The 18,923-nt window shown below is 43.4% G+C and overlaps 1 protein-coding gene and 1 long non-coding RNA gene across 2 annotated transcripts; both read left to right on the top strand.

Moving 5' to 3' along the window:
- The first annotated feature begins 270 nt into the window (after nucleotides 1-270).
- Nucleotides 271-5,088, top strand: LOC119210811 (uncharacterized). The gene is made up of 5 exons (XR_005119704.2): nucleotides 271-424; nucleotides 3,688-3,786; nucleotides 3,862-3,939; nucleotides 4,049-4,102; nucleotides 4,710-5,088. It is a non-coding gene; the product is annotated as an uncharacterized LOC119210811 (long non-coding RNA).
- A 2,656-nt stretch (nucleotides 5,089-7,744) lies between these two features.
- Nucleotides 7,745-15,111, top strand: slc34a1b (solute carrier family 34 member 1b). The gene is made up of 12 exons (XM_037461428.2): nucleotides 7,745-7,856; nucleotides 7,943-8,122; nucleotides 8,529-8,675; nucleotides 8,978-9,121; nucleotides 9,867-9,978; nucleotides 10,475-10,670; nucleotides 11,518-11,613; nucleotides 11,782-11,848; nucleotides 11,966-12,133; nucleotides 12,281-12,397; nucleotides 13,845-13,969; nucleotides 14,251-15,111. The coding sequence occupies exons 1-12, from the start codon at nucleotides 7,796-7,798 to the stop codon at nucleotides 14,833-14,835; spliced, it is 1,998 nt and encodes a 665-aa protein (XP_037317325.2). The 5' UTR covers nucleotides 7,745-7,795; the 3' UTR covers nucleotides 14,836-15,111.
- Nucleotides 15,112-18,923: the final 3,812 nt, after the last annotated feature.

Genomic DNA, 18,923 nt, shown 5'->3' with positions numbered 1-18,923 from the left:
TCTGTAGCTTAATTTATTCTGCATCTGACGGCATGGGTTTGTGGAGCATCTCACTTGCTCACCTTGCTCATGTCCCTGTCCCTGAGGTAATAAACCTGAGACAGTGAACATTGCAGTGCAAGAAGCAATAACGCACTGTAAATTATACATATGAGTCTCCCACCGCTTTTGTCTGCCGTGCTGGAGACATTAGCATCCATGATCGTCACACCTGGTTGTGTGTGTGTGTGTGTGTGTGTGTGTGTGTGTGTGTGTGTGTGTGTGTGTGTGTGTGTGTGTGTGTGGCGCGCGCGTCGGCGGGGCTATGAATGGGCAGAAAGGGGTGTGCTCTCACACACAGACATCATCATAGCAGCAGTGAGATGAGGAGTGCCGTCTACTCTACTGCCCGTTTGTACTGAGGAGAAAGAAGGGAGAAAAAGAGGTGAGTGTCTGAAATTCCCCCGGGTATTTGACTAATCTCTGGGGGGGTTTTGGCGCTGGAGGGGGGGATCTGTGTAGTTTCATTGGATGTGTCAGCTTGTCCATGGTGTCTCTCTCTGTCACTCCCAACCTTCATTCTCTCATCCAGTCTATCGTTCGGGGCATTTTATTGCTTGATTGGACGTCTTCTGCTGTCTTGAGATTAAAGCTCACATCTCAATGATAGTAAAGCTCACATCTCACTGCAATGTGTCGTCGCATCTGTTTTTCTTATTTGGCTCTTTTGGTGATCTGCATCGGGATGGGTAACAAACAGGCTGTATATTTCTGGGAAGTGCTTAATTGCTGAACTCGATCCTCTGCTAATGGGAGTACTTATCTGTGCCTTTTTAAAGAGTCTTGCAGATGAATACATAAGCGATGTCAAACCAAACCCATCCATCAGATAAATGCTTTACTTCACTGTGCACTGAAAGCTTCTGCTCAGCTGGTGAAGGACAGGCTCTGTGTTCAGTCTGTCCAAAACGAAAAACCATCGTCGATTCATTGGCACTGACTCGGTTATCAGGTGACACACACATGGTCGAGCTATGATTCACGCTAGGTCCTTTGCACTGTGAGCATTCTTCTAGCGCTGTATCTCCTGAGCATGTGATCCTGTGTGATTTGCATGTTCAACAGCAGAGATGTCAAAGCTAGCTTCAACTTAACCTCGTGAACTTGAACTATGGGGATGGAGTGGACCCAAAGGAGGGGAAAACGATCTCTGATGGGGTTAATCCCTCAAGTCACAGCTGAAAGGATGTTTTCTCTCACTGTTGCTGAGGAATCACTGGACTTCGATGATTGGGTCGGCCGCTGGGAGTTGTCCGGGTCGACCCTTTTAAATTGAGATGCAGATTGTCTTTCCCCGTTCTTGTTAAACTCTACAGATGCAGAAATCGAGCTTGGCGTGGTGCTTCTCGGTTGGAGTTAATTCATGTTGACCCAACAATTTTTGTCTCTGCTGGTGTTTATGGATTACAATTTTGAGAACAGATTTTCTTCTTGCGTAATGCAGATCTTTTATCGTGTCCTGTTAAGGCTAATTAGTTTTGATAAACTTTGCTACCTCATACCATGCGCCTCTGAGTGTATTATGGTGATAATGGAAAGGTAAATAGCAATACAAGGCTAAATCTTCTATTCGTGCATCCTTGCAGATAATGTTCTTGAGCTTTTAGAGGGAGAAGCTTTTTAGTGTGTGTATCCAGCAATTAGGCATTTTGAGTTGCTGTGGTTGTACCCATTTTTGGTATGCACACCGTTGTTAGCCTTTGTATGTGGACTAATTGAGGGAGAAGCATTTCTCAAAGCTGCTGGGCTTTTCCACCTTGGCTACAAAGAAAAAGCACTTCAGGCGACGGACTCCTCATTCATCCATCGTCCCATCGACAAAGGAGGGATTCCTCCTCCAACCAAATTGGGATAGCGACGGAGGAATGCGTGGGCAGAGAGCGGGTTAGGCAAGCATTGTGCTTATTAAGGTCATTTTCCTCAGTGGGCTGTTCAGAGAGCGCACTCGCTGAATGCATGCCCTGCCATCAGGGCTGAGATTATCCTCCACTGTCCCCCTAAGGGCTGTAGCATAATGCACATTTTAGAATAAGTGCATGCGGTACAACAGTCTCGCATGCCTCTGGGTGAGCAGACTGAACGGAACACCACCGACGCACATAATGGGCTTGCGATGTGAAATGAGATGGGGACCACTTCACTGGCTCAGCCCCTTGCGTGCAGATTGTTGAGTAGCAGGTAAATCTCGCCCCAAATATTGCAGTCAAAGTAGGATTCTCTAATGGTGTTCCCCGTGGCCACGAATGTGCGCACTGACGTCAGCCGTCACAGCGGGCGAGTGAGCTCCTGTCGATCACCTCGCATTCATTCTTCATGAGCCCGGAGCTGAACGCTTCCTGCAGAGCAGCAGGCGCGACTAAAGTTCACGGTGGTGGACGAGGCTCTGGGTTCAGACGCATCAGGAGGGGAATGTCGACGTATTACTTTATCTAGGCTTGACCTTTTTGTCGGGTCAACACTATCATGCTTTCCTGGGAGGGACAATATTATCGTTTGTAATCTACTGCAGAGATTTGCTCAAACGCAGTGATGACTGCTAATTTAATGGACTTCAGATTCCTGTAATGTAGTTGGATTAATGCTTAAATATTAACAATTAAAGCAATGACAAGCAGATATTGCACAAACCAATGAATGTTTTGAATTGAAAAGTTTCATAAAAATCATAATTTTTATGAAAATGTATTCATAATCGTATGTCTGCAAAAGGACGAGGTCAACTGACATGTTGTTTAAAGCGTTCAGCAACATTCTTTTATGAGCAGAGCTGGCATGCTTTTCTGCTAAAGGTCACAAGACGATGCTTCAGAAACACCAAGTAGGTGGAGCTGTTCTCCTTATGCACATTTCTTCTGCTTTCATAATAAGCAACGTGGGTGAACCGCACTTTTAAAACCCTCCAGTATGGTAGAGTGGTGCGTCTCCGTCCATCTGAAGGCCTCCGAAGAGATTGGAAATCGTTAGACTACCCGCTCACTCTGACATGCCAGGAAGTATTTTGATTGATTTGATCTAAGTGGTAAGATATCAGACAGACGCAAACTTTGAAGGGCACCATTGAGATTGTTGGAGTATAACATCTGTGAGAGGCAAAATGATCCAGACCCAGATGTGCTGTGCGCCGAGCCACCGATGCTCCTGACACCAGCTGTGGCTCTGGTTGGGACTTTTGTTTGGTAATCATTGTGGCCTCTCAGTTGTGCCAAAATTATTCTTTTTTTACTGCCTTAGTGCAACAGGAATTTTATATTTTATTATATTATACTAAACATCATGGATGTCAGACTGTGGACCATTTCTAGATGAGGCAAGACGATGATTTTGTTTTTTCTCTCCTTTGAAATCTAAATAAGTAGCATTAATAGGAGAAGTGGTGTTTCAATGTGACCGTACCAAATAAAACATTCAAATCAGTGAGGCTGGGAACGGCCTCAGAGCCTTGAGTCAGAGTCTCCATCTAGTGAGAGGATTCAGAACTGCAGGTTTTCAGCTGGCAGCGCCCTCATGAGCACATGATCAGCTATTTGTTCACATTTGAAGGACATTGAACATAAATTGAACGTGGTTTGTTTAAATCAGACTAATTATTGTATAATGTCTCGCAACACCACATGACATGTAAAATCTTTTTTTCTTCCTCTTTTCCAGTTGTACAACCGCAATATTCCAAAAGAATATCATCCAATCAGCACTTACCTTCTCTTGAGACGAATCGTCAAGTCAGCCATGGATCAGAAGGCAAATGAGGTGTGTGAAAGCCTGATGGAGAGGATGGAGCACATCGGACCAGATTGACTCTTGATATTTTGCTTTCGTCCCTAGTGTCCCACCACTACGTCTCCTCAGAAGTACATGAAGAACAGGTCCAAATCCACAGAGGAGATGCAACAGACCAAGAAGGTTAGAAGTAATCTGACATCTACCCCAATTGTTTTTTTATTTTTTATGGTCAAATACCATTTATATTGTATTTTATCACATCTAATGGAATCCCTGTCTCATATTACAGTCCTTCTCTTCTCAAAAATCCCTCCCGGGCAGACCAGAGCTGGAAAAAGTAAAGGTGAGCTGTGCACATATATTTCTATTTGTACTTAAAGAATGTTCAGATCCTTTTTTTTTAAAGTTCAATTACTAATATCACACTTTGAAAATACTGCAGTGAAATGTTCCCTCCATCGTTTTACTGTTTACTACATTGTTGTGTATGCTGCATATTATTCCTGTAGATGTTTGAAGTTGAGCTAATTTTAACTCCTTTTATGTCTGATCGCAGCAGCGTGTCACATTCTGTACGAACCTCTTACGCTTGCAGCTGCGCGAGAGCCTCGTGGCTCTTAGTCAGTGTTGCTTTTTGATGATGGTGATGCATTTTTTATTTTCTTAACCCTCAAAGACGCCCTTCCATCTTTTTGTTTTTGATCAACTTCAAAATCAATACATTTGGAGATGAGTGGTTTTCTCTGGACAGGAACAAGACAAACCTCTCTAGAGTTACAAAGTCTGTCTGACAAATGTAGTCGAGTAAAGTACAATATTTAACTCTTAGGCTTGAGTATAAAAGGGAGAAAAGAGTCCCTTATATGTGCACTAATGTATTTGGTTAAAGTTCAGTCGATATATTACTTTGAAATGCAGTTGAACTGAATGTGTATTTTTCTGTTCTTTAGGAGTCGTCTGAAGGCTCCGACACGCCGTCGTCCTCCACTGAGGAGCTAAAGTGACAAAGGGAAAGACATCAAGAGTCAAGTTACAAAATCTTCACTTAACATGCATTTCAAATGTGATTCGAGGAAACATTCATTATTCAAGATATTTGTGAACTAGATTAGAAAACGCAAAAGTAAAGGATTGGTGGAAGGAATCTGTACGAAACGAAAAAAGACACACACACACACACAGACACACACATACACACAGTCCAAAATATTGAAACCGTTGCTTGTAAATCTGTGATGATTCTCCTTCGTGGTAATGTGAGTGGCGTATACTTACCAAACTGAATATGTGTGTGTGTGTGTGTGCAATAAAGTGATGCTGTTAACTGGTCTTTATCGAGAACAGTCTCTTTTTTAATCACTTGAAACATAACTGCAGCCATTTGGAATCACAGAACGATGCAATGTAACAGCAGAAAAAACTCTGTTGTTTAAAACCGCCTTCAAATAATGGGGTCATTTGGCTGAAAACCAATTCAACAAACAAGTCCCTGATAAACCACTTTACAATTACTGCGCCTGTTCATTATATTGATGCCCCCATTAATTAAATCACAAAAACTTCCTAACTTTGTATTTCTCCGGAGTGGACAACTATCTTCAGGTCAGCAAAACATAAAAGCAGCACTAAGACGCAAACGCGTCATCGAGGGACTTCCCAATTATTTTCATCATGTACCATCTGGCTGTCTTCTACCTGCAGTTCCTGAGGCAAAAATATGTAGAATGCTATGATATTCTTGTTGGTCTGGATTGACAAATGGCCCGTCTTTTACTCACAGATGGGAGAGCTTGTGTTTGGGCAAAAAATTGTCAACACGATGAGGATGTAAAAGGTGAAATTCAGTGCGTGATTCCCATCACTCAGATTACAGGCTGCAAACTCTCTAGAAGCAATATGTATCCCTCAGTGTAAGATTAACGCGGGATAACGTAGCAGAGGAGGATCAACAGCGTGCACCTTCTGCTCATTGATTGGCATGTGATTTGAGTGGCAGGATGGCGTGCGATGACCCCGTGGCCTCTGTATGCTTTATCCCCGGCTGACATTCCCATCTGTAAAGGGGATTACCGGCGTCCTGAGAGGGGGTGTACCAAAGAGCTGTGGATTTGCGCCAGATATTTAAACATGTGCACGTCCGTATCTGTGTGCAAGTCCTCTGTCTGCTTAATGCAGCGCAACATCCCGAGGGTTGATCGCCGCCGCCACCGTTGATGGCCGCGGCCTCGGCTCTGGTCCAGCTGCCTGCACAACAACAGAGCCGTTGTCTCTCTCTCTCTGGCTCTCAAAGTTTGGAAATGAACAGCTTCACTCTGGTGGGTTATTATGTTCTGCTCCTCTCAGTTCAGCGACATCTGAGGTCTGCAGATTTGGTTGAGAGCACTGCTGACATGACAGAACCAGACAAACTGTTAACAATTACCCTTTAACTCAGGCAACACTGCGTTCACCCCGTGGTAAGGACGACCTCGCCTGAGGGTTGTGGGATGGAAGTTAAGAAGCTGAGACAACAGCATGAACAGCAACATGCCCTGAAAAACTACCATATGCATCTGAACATTCTGCACAACTCATGCAAGCTAAGCTCAACGTGTCTGTTATACTTCCACTGACTTGTCGTACGCAAGGAATGATCATTTCATACCCTGACTTTATGTTCCAAACTACGGGGCATGAGGAAAGCAGCTGTTGTACAGCTGTCCTGATGATATGCCGGTGCAGAAATGGTACCCCTCTCCTAACTTTTGCCACTAGGTGTCACATTTCTCCTGCTTTTTCACATGAAAGGAGAAGAACCTCCAACAAAGATGGTCATTAATCACATCCAACATTCCTCTTAATTTTGGATTCTTTATCTGGCCCCAAATCAAGGGGAAAAGTAGCTGATTGAACAAACAACATTCATCACCTAATACTCAACGTGCTTTCCCAACCTGTGCACCATTAAGTCATGTCTCTGTGTTATTGATTAACAGAGCTGTGTGATGGTGGAGCAAGTTGATCGACGAGAGATGAGGATTCACCTGGTCGCTTATTTAAAGCTGATTTACACCTGAGTTTAAGGCTTTCCTTCTCAGGGGGTCACACACACCTTAGACGATTTCAGACAAGGTAAGATTTACTGTAAATGTTGATACAAAATGTGCACGGTAAGTGACTTTTCTTCATCAATACTGAAGTACTTATTTGAAATGAGTCATTTATTATGAAGCAACACCTCAAACATCTTTTAGAAAATGTATATCGTGTGTGCACCAATACTTTTACAAGTAAGAGAATCTCAGGGTAGATCTGGGCAACACAAGCTAAAGAGAAAATGTGATATAACTCACTCAAACTTACAAATAATACAGAAATTGCACAAATCACAGAGAGTAGGGCAGGTCGATTAGATGCTCACATTTACTAAAGTACAAGTCTAGTACATTCAGCTGCAATCTATGGAAACTTGTCTCACTCATACATAAGCTAACAGGATGATGCCACATACGATGAGAATGATGCAGCAACTGCAATTGCTGCAAATTCTGACTCCTGTATTTAATGAACACACTTTCTGTGTTTTACAAAGAAACATTGCCAATACTTTGGAGACCCCGAAATATGGTAAAAAAAGTGATCAAAATCACTTCAGTCTTCTTTAAAACGCAGTTGTGAATATTTTTGGAGTGCGTCGCTGTACTTTGGACAGCGGAGAGACCGTTTAAGAGCGGACTGTTTGCAGCTGCAGGAAATAAAGGGAAAGACAAGTTGCATGGAAACTTGATTCTGACAAAGTGTGCATTTGTTGAGTGGCGAGGCGGTTTCTCGTGGTGCATGCAGTATATTCATGCGGTTAAAAAAAAAAAAAAAGGACAGCTGCCAACTACAGGTTGGGCTGCCTTTGTTCCTTTCTAATTGCATGACGGTTCGTTTCCTTGGACTCCCTTTTTCCGGCTGCAGGTGGCTGATAAACAAATTCCCCCTTGTGTATTCCCTTTACAACAGAGTCCACCAGTGAAGGACCTCCATGTCCTCATAAAGCATTCAAAGTACCATGTCTTCTCGATCTATAACTATCGTGTCCTCGGGGCAGAGCACAGGACTTCACGACAATGGTAACTCGGTCTTCATATTCTATCAGTCAGTTTATTTCATGTCTTCTAAATCCCCCACCTGAGTATATTCTCTGTGATTCCCTGAGGTGGGATACGGATGCACAGCACTCGGTTCTCCTCACAGCCCAAACTTCCCCAGGAGGAGGACAGGGAGTCGGGCATTGGCTCCAACCTTGACCTCCGCAGTTTTGAGGTCCAAAACCATACAAATGACGTCCCCAGCCAAAGTGCATTCAGGGAGACGGAGCGACATCCCACACAGAAAGGTACAAGAGCAGCAGGATTTTGCACTCATGCTCCTGGTTGGCGGCAGGTTTGATCTTTTCAAACAAGACAAATAACAGCGGCGGAAGCCAAAACGAATGCTCTTTAGATCAGGACAAAGACACACGGGGCCGTCTGGGCGGCAGAGGCTGAGTCCTGCTGTCACTCAGCAGCATTCGGCCTCTTACGCGTGATGTGGTCTGTCAGATGGCTTTGCTCTCTATCCAGCATGTGAGACGGGTCACTGATGCCGTATCTCTCATCTTGAACAAATTGGGGGAAATAGCCCTAAAGTAAAGGCTAAACGTACCACGGTGTGTATTGATCTGTGATGTAGTGTTTGAGAGCGCTGTACAGCTCCATATTGTAAAGGTAAGCCATCTCCCTGTTTGCTGTTGTTTTCAACAGTAAGCTGTCTGCAGCGCACCGAAGTGAGTCAGAGCAAGACCAGGCAGCTCCTCACCAGTCTATCCAAGATCCCGCTCCTCCTCATCCTCTTCTTCCTCTTTGTTTGCTCCCTGGACACACTGAGCTCTGCCTTCCAGTTGGCAGGGGGTAAGTGTAACCCTCACCGCCCCCCTTTGCGGGTTGATAGTGACTAAGCCGGTTGATGTTTGACAAATAAGTGAGTCACTGCAGTTCACACTGTCGTGCTGGGGCTGTGCTGTATAATTTGCCACAATGCTTCATCTGGTGACCTTTCTGGATACGGGGGAACAAGAGGTTTGCATTTTGTTTTGCATCGCTCGCGGCAATCATATCGTAACTGAGACCAGCTTTTTTGTGTGTGCGTGTGTGTGTGTGTGTGTGTGTGTGTGTGTGTGTGTGTGTGTACATGGCCGGCATAATTAAACCAGGTAAAGTGGCAGGGGACATTTTCCAGGACAATGCGGTGCTGTCTAACCCTGTGGCGGGGCTGGTGGTGGGGATTTTGGTCACGGTGCTGGTCCAGAGCTCGTCCACCTCCACCTCCATCGTTGTCAGTCTAGTGGCCTCCGGATGTGAGTAGGAGCATAAAAACTGTGTGTAAATGTGCCTGCACCACATAACGTAGCACAAGCTATTTTAGGTTTAAAGACTGAAAGAGAAAAGAAATGTCCACGCTGGCCTCATTTATTTTGCAATTTATGTTGTTTTTCTCTCCAGATAAACAAAGGTGAAAGAACGGGTCAAATAATACGTTCTATGAGGTGTAGAAAATACGCAGGGGAAGAAATGTATAGTCTTTTGTGTCTTTCCATAGGAACTTTAAGAAAACATAATTAGCATCATCCTTCACAACTGAATGGAAGCAACACCTCAATTGTGTGCGTCTTATGTGTGATTTTCCCCCTACACTGACCTGAAATCACCATTTTTAGATTTTACTGCTACAGTGTCCATTTGTAGAAACCATCTGAGAATGATTGGTTGGACTGGGATCAGATATAATAAAATCAGATCATTTCACACCCAACATCGCATAGTTAATTGCGACTTATAAGGCCATTAAATGGTGAGGTTATGACCTTTCTTTTTATAACGATCACAGCTTTCCTTTCCGTAAGTCATTCTTAAAGGCATCGTCAACAACGAAGCTCTCTGAGGGTCCACTGCAGATTACAATCCCCTTTGCTCCCAATTAAAACTGAAATGTGCATCACATCAATGTGTGTGGAGATTAAACCATTGACATTCTTTTGTTTAACTCTTAAGAGCATCGTTTTAAGAAAGATCACTTTCCCGTGACCCCGTCTGACTTCACAGTGCTGGAGGTGAGGTCGGCTGTTCCAATCATCATGGGATCCAATATTGGGACTTCAGTCACAAACACCATAGTGGCCATGATGCAAGCTGCAGAGAGGACCGAGTTTCAGCGGTAAGTGCAGAGTGCCGGCGAGGCACAGGGTGAGCGCAGTGGAAGCCTCAAGAGAGCAGGGAAGAAGAGATTGAAATGGAAAACTGAAGAACATAAGTAGAGAGATGGGGGAACGAAGGGGGAACGTGCAGAAAGTGTGGAGGACCACACACAGGAGGGTTGAAAGGAGAACTTTAGAAGCCGCTCGCCTCCGTTTGAGCGCGATTCCTACAGCAGAAACAATGATGGCACCGACTCACGTTGATCTCACGCCCGCTACCCTTTGGCATGAGAATGTACGTTGCTGAACAGATGGCACGTGGCTTATGTAATGAATATAATTTATTAAACTTGTGATAATAATCACACACTGAGTCAAAACTAAAATACCCATTTCATCAGACGCATCTCAAAAAGTCGAGCTACGCGAAAACAGATTAACAAGCAATCATTTTGAGTAGTTGATCACGCTGATGGCTGACCTCTGATAACAGAAAATGACTGTGACCCACTGCAGCGCATTTGCCGGGGCAACGATCCACGACTGTTTCAACTGGCTGTCGGTGCTGGTTCTGCTGCCGCTGGAGGTGGCGAGCGGCGTCATAGCCCGGCTGTCGCACCTGCTGGTCAGCAGCTTCAAGTTTCAGTCAGGGGAGGAAGCCCCCGAGATGCTCAAGGTCATCACCAAGCCAGTCACCAAGCTCATCATACAGGTAAATCGGACAGAAAGCATTGTTTCTTACTGAGCTTTTGCAAACCTCCTCCCCCAGACAGATCCAATCATAGCAACTGTAACTATGACGGCAATTACAGCAATGCAACCTGAGATAGTGTTGCTCTCCATGATTACTTTGGTTGAAAAGCTTCCTCAAAGCCTTTGTAGTTGTTGCTTAAAGTGAAAAGCTAAGCAGCCAGCCAGGGTTATGTTAGATTGAAATATCATTCTGATTTTACATTTTTTAAAAGAGCAAGCTCTTCATTGCAATGCTATAACAATCTTGTTTTTTGTCTTCTTTATTGATTGATGATTGGTGCGGAAATTTTTTTTTTTTTAACATGCAGCCTTGGCTCCAGTTTTTCAGCACAATATCAGTTATACATTTAGGACCTCTACACGATTCTCAATTTAGAATTCAGCTGGGAAAAAGCCTTTTTATTTGTGTTACTGATCACCATCATTAATGATGGGGCTGTTCTGTTGTTTCAACTGGCTCTGATACAAGGAACTCACCGGCTGAATCAAATCAGCCAGTCTAAATGGCTTCTGTGAAAAAGGCCCACAAGCTAGCTTGAAACCGTTGCAACGCTTCCTGGCAAAGTTGTCAGTTGCTGGCTTGAAATGACAGGGGTTAATCTGCCTCTGCAGCGGGCTATAAAGCTTGAGAGTTATTGCAAATGTAACCAAGTGGACGGAGCCTAACAAACACTAAATTACTTGTCAGATGTTATGAAGGACCTGACTGTATGAGTGCAAGTTGAATACAATGCATTTGCTCTCCTCTTCTGCTCACTGAATTGAAAATGTGAGAATGAATATTTCGGCTGTTCTTTAACCTTCAGCTGGACAACTGTGTGATCACAGCGATCGCCATGGGGGATGCGGACGCACGGAACAGGAGCCTGGTGAAAGAATGGTGCCAGACTGACCTTGTTATGGTAATGGACCTGTCTCCACTGATGTCTCCTGCTAACCTGGACATATTGTGTCACACTCTCTCGCCAAACAGAGCATGCGACTGCTGCCATTGAACAGTGTTGTGAACAAGTTGTGTTTTCATCACGGATGCCTCTTTCTTTTTTTCTTGTCTTTCTTACTTTCTACAGTCCACTGGCAATGAGAGCGCTGCAAACTGTGGCCCCAGTCATAGCATGTCCCAATCTTCACTGAAGTGTGGGTTCAAACTCAATAATACTTCCCTCTTTTTTGTTAAGTGTAAATTGTTTTTTCTTCCGTACTGTGTGTTTGTTGGAGGATTTCCTGATGAATGTCGGTTGCGTCTCTCTGCAGGTCGGCATTTGTTCGTCTCCAGCGGCCTGTCGGACCTCACGGTGGGCCTGATTCTCTTGGCGGGCTCTCTGACTGTCCTCTGTACTTGTCTGCTGCTTCTGGTCAAACTGCTCAACTCTCTTCTGAAAGGCCAAGTCGCAAAGGTCATCCATAGAGTCGTCAACACAGGTGGGCTTGCTTTCGAAGCTGCAGGAGGTTCAACGTAGGATATCATGCATGATGCAAATTACCCAAAAGAGACTGTGGAGAAGATAGGAGTGTTGATGTGTTGGTACATTTGTGTCACTCTCATCTCACCTCTCTTCGTCTCAACAGACCTGCCGTATCCGTGTGGGTGGCTGTCAGGATACATGGCCATGTTTGTGGGTGCGGGGGTGACGTTTGTGGTCCAGAGTAGCTCTGTTTTCACTTCAGCAATGACTCCACTAATAGGTGGGTGAAATATCGCAGCCACCTTAAATCGTTTTCAAGATAAAATGATGATGTGAGAAATGTTTTTCGGTACAGTGGGTATGACAACAAAATTGTAGGGAGCCGTGAGAAATAATCAGCATCATCTGAAACAGATCGACTTAATGCATGAAAATCTATGTGCACGAAATAGATATGTTATACATTTGAATTGAGAGGAATATGTGACGAAAGTAGACACTGAACATGCAGAAAATTCATAATAGCCCCAGAAAGAACAGCAAATAACTGTATATTTACACCAATTAATTATTTACACTGTTAGAACCTCATACATTTTTGCACCCTTCTCTCACTGTCTCAATCGTGTGGCTGCTAATATCAGTAGAGCCAGTAAACTATGTAATAATAGTCATCACCTCAGTATGAGTATAAAACCATTGGGAGCATAGCTTGGTTATTACTCAAATGTAGTATACACTGAAGCAAGTCTTAAAAACGTTTTGTTTGGTTAGTTTTCTCTCCTCTGTGGAGAAAGTTTGGTATATTGTCTGCAGGCAACTCCAGCCTGTGCCCAGACATGGTTGGACTCAAGTGAAGCTTCTTCTCATCTCATACGGTTTCATTTGGTGCAAAGCCTCTGGGAGTCTCTTGTAATGTCTTATTTAAATGGACTAACTTTGCAAAGTATCAGCGCTTGTCCTTGAGTGTGAAGCATTGTGCAGAGATCACTGTCAGTCAGGTTGCTTGTCTGGACTCTGCTTCTGGCATTGTGAGCTCAAAGTATCTAATTGTATGTGTAGTCGGTTATTGTGATTACTTTTCTTTTCAAGTTGTCATGGAACAATAATGTAGATCTCGCAGTAAACTGGTCTGTATCCACGTTATAAATTCAAACGCTACAACCTCTGAACATTCACTGTAATGTATATTGAGAAAAGGTTTACTTGGTCCTGTTGTGTATTTAACGGATAATCCAAATTCTTTTGTTTTCATACAGGCGGGGGAATACCACACATTTCCTTGTTGGCTAAATAGCTCATTTGTCAGCGAGATGCAACCAAATAAGGACACAACCCTGCTTATTTCTCTTGATTGAGTCTCGTGAAGTTTGTTAGTTTACATGTTGCATAGCTGATGTTGTATGCCACTGGCTAAATGAAGCGTGTCAAATCAGCAATGACTGAGTCATCAGCCTGCTACTCAGTGATGAATGGAGGATTGGAATCAAATGTCATTTATCAGGTCATATATAGGAGTTACTAGTTTTTTGTAGGCAACAGACTTTATTATATATATATATATATATATATATTGCTTACAACAGCGTTCTCAGTACACTCATTTTGTATGCTGCTATGGCTGTTTTAAACAGAACCTTAACACATTTTTCTTTTCTTTTTTATGCCATCTGGGTTGAATTGTCCTTGTGTGCCCTGATGCACTTTGCTGCTGTCATCTCCGTCAGGTATTGGTGTGATCAGCCTGGAGCGGGCCTATCCCCTCACCCTCGGGTCCAACATGGGCACCACCGCCACAGCCCTGCTGGCCGCTCTGGCGAGTCCTGGGAACAAGCTGGCCGCCGCCATGCAAGTAAGCGAGGCCCTTTATCAGATGCCGCAGCCATTTTAAAAGTAGAGCAAAAAGAGACAAAATAAAACTAATCCTTCTCCACAGATGGCTGTGATAAAGTATTTTCATGGCCGTGGATTTACCCATCAACAATCTGGGAGGCAAATTATCGGACACCTCAGGGACAACAGTTGTTGATCATGCGTTTTATAAGAACCACTCAAAACAAAGACTCTCGAGTTTCATTCACGGTAGAATGCCACCTCACACACTGTACGTTTTCATCTTCTCATCCCACGCAGATTGCCCTGTGTCACCTCTTCTTCAACGTCTTTGGTATTCTGCTGTGGTACCCCCTTCCCTTCACACGCCTGCCGATAGCGATGGCCCGTGTCCTGGGGGAGCGCACTGCCAAGTACCGCTGGTTCGCCGTCTTGTACCTTCTCCTTTGCTTCTTGCTCCTGCCGTCGCTGGTGCTCGGCCTCTCGCTGGCGGGCTGGCGAGTGATGGCCGGCGTCGGGGCTCCTTTCCTGGGTGTCACCACCTTCATCGTCATGGTGAATGTGATGCAGGCCCACAGCCCTCGCCATCTGCCCACCAAGCTCCGAAGCTGGGACTTCCTGCCCAAGTGGATGCACTCTCTCAAACCGCTCGACCGGCTCATCACCAAGGCAACCGTCTGCTGCTGCTCCGGACCCCAGGATGCCAGGGGAGAAGACGAAGAAGACAGGCGCATATCAACAAAAGAGGACGTTCGGGAGTCCACCCAGAAAATGGAGCGGCTGGCTTATGACAACCCAGCTGTAGAGTACCTGGATGAGAGCAGACCAGGTGTGAGGGTGCTGAGATTGAAAGGGTTGGAGCGGTGTAACAGCACTCCACTGTAGTCACACCTACCGAATTTAGTCAGGAGTTAGGGAATGGATGGGATGCTAGACAATGCCATTTTATGCCATTTTAATGCTGTGATACATACATTTCTGATTAGTAATTGCTTTATAAATGGAATACAGCCAACCAAAGCCAAGCTAAATATCATGGGCTCAGTATGACATTTACATCCAACTGAGAGAGCTTTGTTTGGGTTTTTATGTCACCTGGTGACGAGCACGATGATGAACTTTAAAACTTCATTAATTATGAACTACTTGTAAACAGAGCAGTCCCTGTAGCATCATATCTGTATTAAAGGTACGCTGTTTTTACCAAATACTGGTGCAAAGAAACATTATTTTTGAGAGTGTGTCCCCATTTAGTTTCAGCCCAAAATGTAGCAATGCGTCAACAAACCCAGTGAAGAAGAGGGTGGCCGCAGAATGGTGTAAAAGACAACAAATACAGGTATATATGACATAACAGTTCAGTCCATGACCACACATGTGCATGTCCAGTCATGTCTACAAAGGCTTTATGTCGGAGTGAGGATTCAGCAGTTCAGTCAGCTTATGCACTTTGAGTTGTTTTTTTTCATGTTTTTATGCCAGGAACAGGTGTAAAAAAAAACTTGTTAGCCCAAAATTTAATGACAAAGAATCGTGTTAAATGTTTGATCATCATGCTAAATAGCATTTTCTCTCTTATTATATAAGTGTATGTGGGCTTCTGAATACACACAAAGGATTCACAAAATAAGGAGCGTGTGTGTGTGCTCGTGCGTGCGTTTGCGTTTGCATGTGTGTGTGTGCGTGTGCGTGCGTTTGCGTTTGCATGTGTGTGTGCGTGCGTGTTTGTGTGTGTGGGGGGCGGAGAGCATTCACACTCGGGGGGTGTTGTTAAATGTGTGAATAAGTGCACTTTATTCAGCTGCACTGTGACCATTGATTGTGCTTTACGAAGTCTGCTCATTTAACGGGAGAAAAAAAGTCTGACTGTAAATATTTTGAGGGGGCGGACACGGTCCGCATTAATAAGCAATACACATTGACCAAACTAAATGTAAAAACTGTATAATGTTCTAACAATTTAACCTTGGCAGCTAAATGGAATTTAGGTTGTGTTCACTGCCCCTTTAAGAATGTAGTAATGTAATGAACCCTTTTTTGCATTGAATCATACTAGAATGTTCACTGAAAATGATTGGCTGGCCCTACTAAAAATAAAATTCTCCAGCCGCCAGTGGTCTGAAGAGTTTTAGAAACAGTTTTAAAAACAGTAAAATAATTAACTGTATTAACTGTCCTTTTCATATTTATGTCCAGAGAGAACCAGTCTATGGCCGTGCAACCGGGTCTGTGAGGCTCCACTTTGGAGCAGATGCACTTTGCCCCAATGCAAACATCTCCATGCTACCGTCCTTACAATGACAAATCTTTAATGTCACTAAATACGAAAAACAACTGGAATTTAAACTCAATTCAGTCGGTGGCAAGCGTCTCCTCGGCTGGCCAATGATCCTGAGGGATTAACATTCCAAATGCAATTTCTTTCCCTACTTTTTGCTGAACATTCAAACTCAATTACATGTGAAATATGTGGAACTCTGAGCTTCAGATAACCTGACCCTCAAGGTTGCATTGGGGCCATTTAATTCACCCCTGTGTTGATGAGTGAGACAAGACTTCAGAAATTTTAGCTTTATAGGTTTTGAAGAGCAGAGCATTATCATCATTTTGATCATTGATTGTATATCTGTTACCTACTACGTTTCACTTGTACGACCCCTTCTTAAGTTTCCTGCTTTTATTCGTGGATTTTAAAAACTCAAGAAAGATTTGTTAAACCCAAGTAAACTTTTCAATGTTTCAATAAGTTTCCCTTTTGTCATTTGTATGTTTAAATAACTACTATCTCAGAACTGCCTGAAAGATAGACTTGAAAGAAAATGTGTTCCTTTTGGTGCATGGATGCCACCAAACTGCAGGCGTACACGCCAAAATCTTCTTGCTTCAACAAAAGCAGCTTTGTCTCATCACGCTCCTCTGATCCTGCACCGCTCTTTAAAGTTGAAATGAGATGTAGCCATGTCCTCCACAGACATGGCAGTCTGGACAGAGTTTACATCATCCCGCTGAGTTTAAGGTGAAGCCCCGAGGCATTGGAGAGCAGTCTGAAAAGGAAAGTGAAGCCAGAAACAAGAAATCTACCATGACTCGTGCACAAAACCACACACCTGTTGTGCAGCAGCGCTCCCTTGTCTGAGTGAGAGCTGATTATTTGTGGGGAAGTGCAGCTTGGATGGAGTCCGGCAGGGTCGGGTCACAGTCCTGTCATGGACTCACAGCGGCGACTTGGCGCCTCCGCGGCTCTCTGGCGTCACACCCTTTTTCAACCACTACATTATTATCGGAGAGACAGTCATATATTTGAGCAACAATGATTCAAATGGTCCTAAATGACCCTTTTTTTCAAATATCTGGGATCAATGAACAATTGTATTTCTGTAACAGCTCTTCCTTGGTGATTATTGTGTTCACATGAAGTGGGATCCGATCCAAACACTTGCTCATTAAAACCCTCATTTACTACGAATCCCTCTCCAGGTGACATAAAGTTGTGTGTGCATGTGTGTGTGTGTGTGTGTGTGTGTGTGTGAAGTAAAATCCCTTCCCTGCCTTGTTAATACTTAATTCAGACCTTAATTAAAGACCTCAGATTGACACATTTCGCTTCATTATATAGGTGCTGATTCTCCCATTATTAATAATTCTTATTATTTATCAACAGCTCTCTTTTCCGTTCCACAAAGGGACAAAAGAAGTGAAGTGATCAGATTCTCTCATTGCTTAGCTGGAAATTGCTATATATATATATAGTATATATCTTCTTTTTCTCATTTAGAAAAGGTCAAATTCAGTAATAATTTACAAACGATGTTCCCTTGATGATCTTGCCAGGTCTTGCTCTCATGTAAAATAAGATCATTTTAACTGAATGTATTGGTGTTAGAAACACATTGACAGAATACACCAGATATTTCGTGCTATCAAAAAGCTGCAATTTTTATTGAACATTATGTCAACAAACTCAGCCAGATGTGAAAAAAATATGTTTCACTCATAATTTGGCACTTAAGATTCATGTCGGGTCCATAAACATAAACTGGGAGTAAATTTCACAAAATGCCGACGGATCATTTAATATCATACATTTCTAGGATGATGTGTTTCAATTTATTCATCGTTTCTAAAGTAATAACCAGAGTAGCAGAATTGAAAATGGTCCATTATCATTTAACATGGCCGTTGGCTGTTTGGTCGGCCTTTACAACACATGTTCACCCAAACTTCCACACAATGCTTAACTCATATGCCAATGTTATAATGTGGCCAAATGTGTTTGCATTTGTTCTCCGAGTAATTACAATATGGTTGTGCGTAATGGAGCTGTGATGATCCATCTAAATGCTAACTGTTTTTTTGATTTGATGATAGATGCGCATGCCTGCACATACGAGTGCAAGATCAGACCCATGGCCGTGGAAGAGTGAGACAGAAATGAATAAAGTATGGGCAAGTTGTCGGGGAGATTTAAACAATGTTTTCATTTTTCCAACAGGAGTAACACCATCTAAACCCCTATTGGCTTTTAGTGGCTACATAATAATCCCTTCCTTAGCTCTCCCTGCAGGTACAGGTGGGTGATTCATTTCAATATGTGTGTTATACTCTGTTTTTCTGCTATTACTGTGTGCTGAGTGGCAGTTACAGTTGTTCAGCAGCATGTTCAGTGTTCAGTTCTTCACTCCACTTACATCCACAGAATATGTGATTTCTTCTTTCCCAGAGAGGAAGTTGAACAATACTATTAACATTATTTAGCGCCATTTGTGATTCCAAACTCTGCGGCATCAATTTAATGGAAACTATTTTCCAAAGGTTTTTGTAATTAGGTCTGTCTCTGTGTAACATACTCACAAAAAATGAACCCCTGGGCCGTGTGTAATTGGCTGTGTTGGAAAATAAATCAAGCATGTGTTCAAGTGTTGATACATTGCTTACATTTAGATTTTTGTTTCGTCAGGATCAAACCAGTCGTT

This window comes from Pungitius pungitius, chromosome 2 (genome assembly GCF_949316345.1).
Source record: "Pungitius pungitius chromosome 2, fPunPun2.1, whole genome shotgun sequence".
NCBI classification, from domain to species: domain Eukaryota; kingdom Metazoa; phylum Chordata; class Actinopteri; order Perciformes; family Gasterosteidae; genus Pungitius; species Pungitius pungitius.
Note: the sequence above shows the minus strand (reverse complement) of the source record. Positions and strands in the feature narration are given on the sequence as shown.

Bases quoted from the DNA above. Each gene is read 5' to 3' on its own strand.
- slc34a1b (XM_037461428.2), top strand. From the start codon at position 7,796: ATGTCTTCTCGATCTATAACTATCGTGTCCTCGGGGCAGAGCACAGGA. The intron at 8,676-8,977 runs GTAAGTGTAACC...TAATTAAACCAG, and splicing joins TGCCTTCCAGTTGGCAGGGG to GTAAAGTGGCAGGGGACATT. The intron at 13,970-14,250 runs GTAAGCGAGGCC...CATCCCACGCAG, and splicing joins AGCTGGCCGCCGCCATGCAA to ATTGCCCTGTGTCACCTCTT.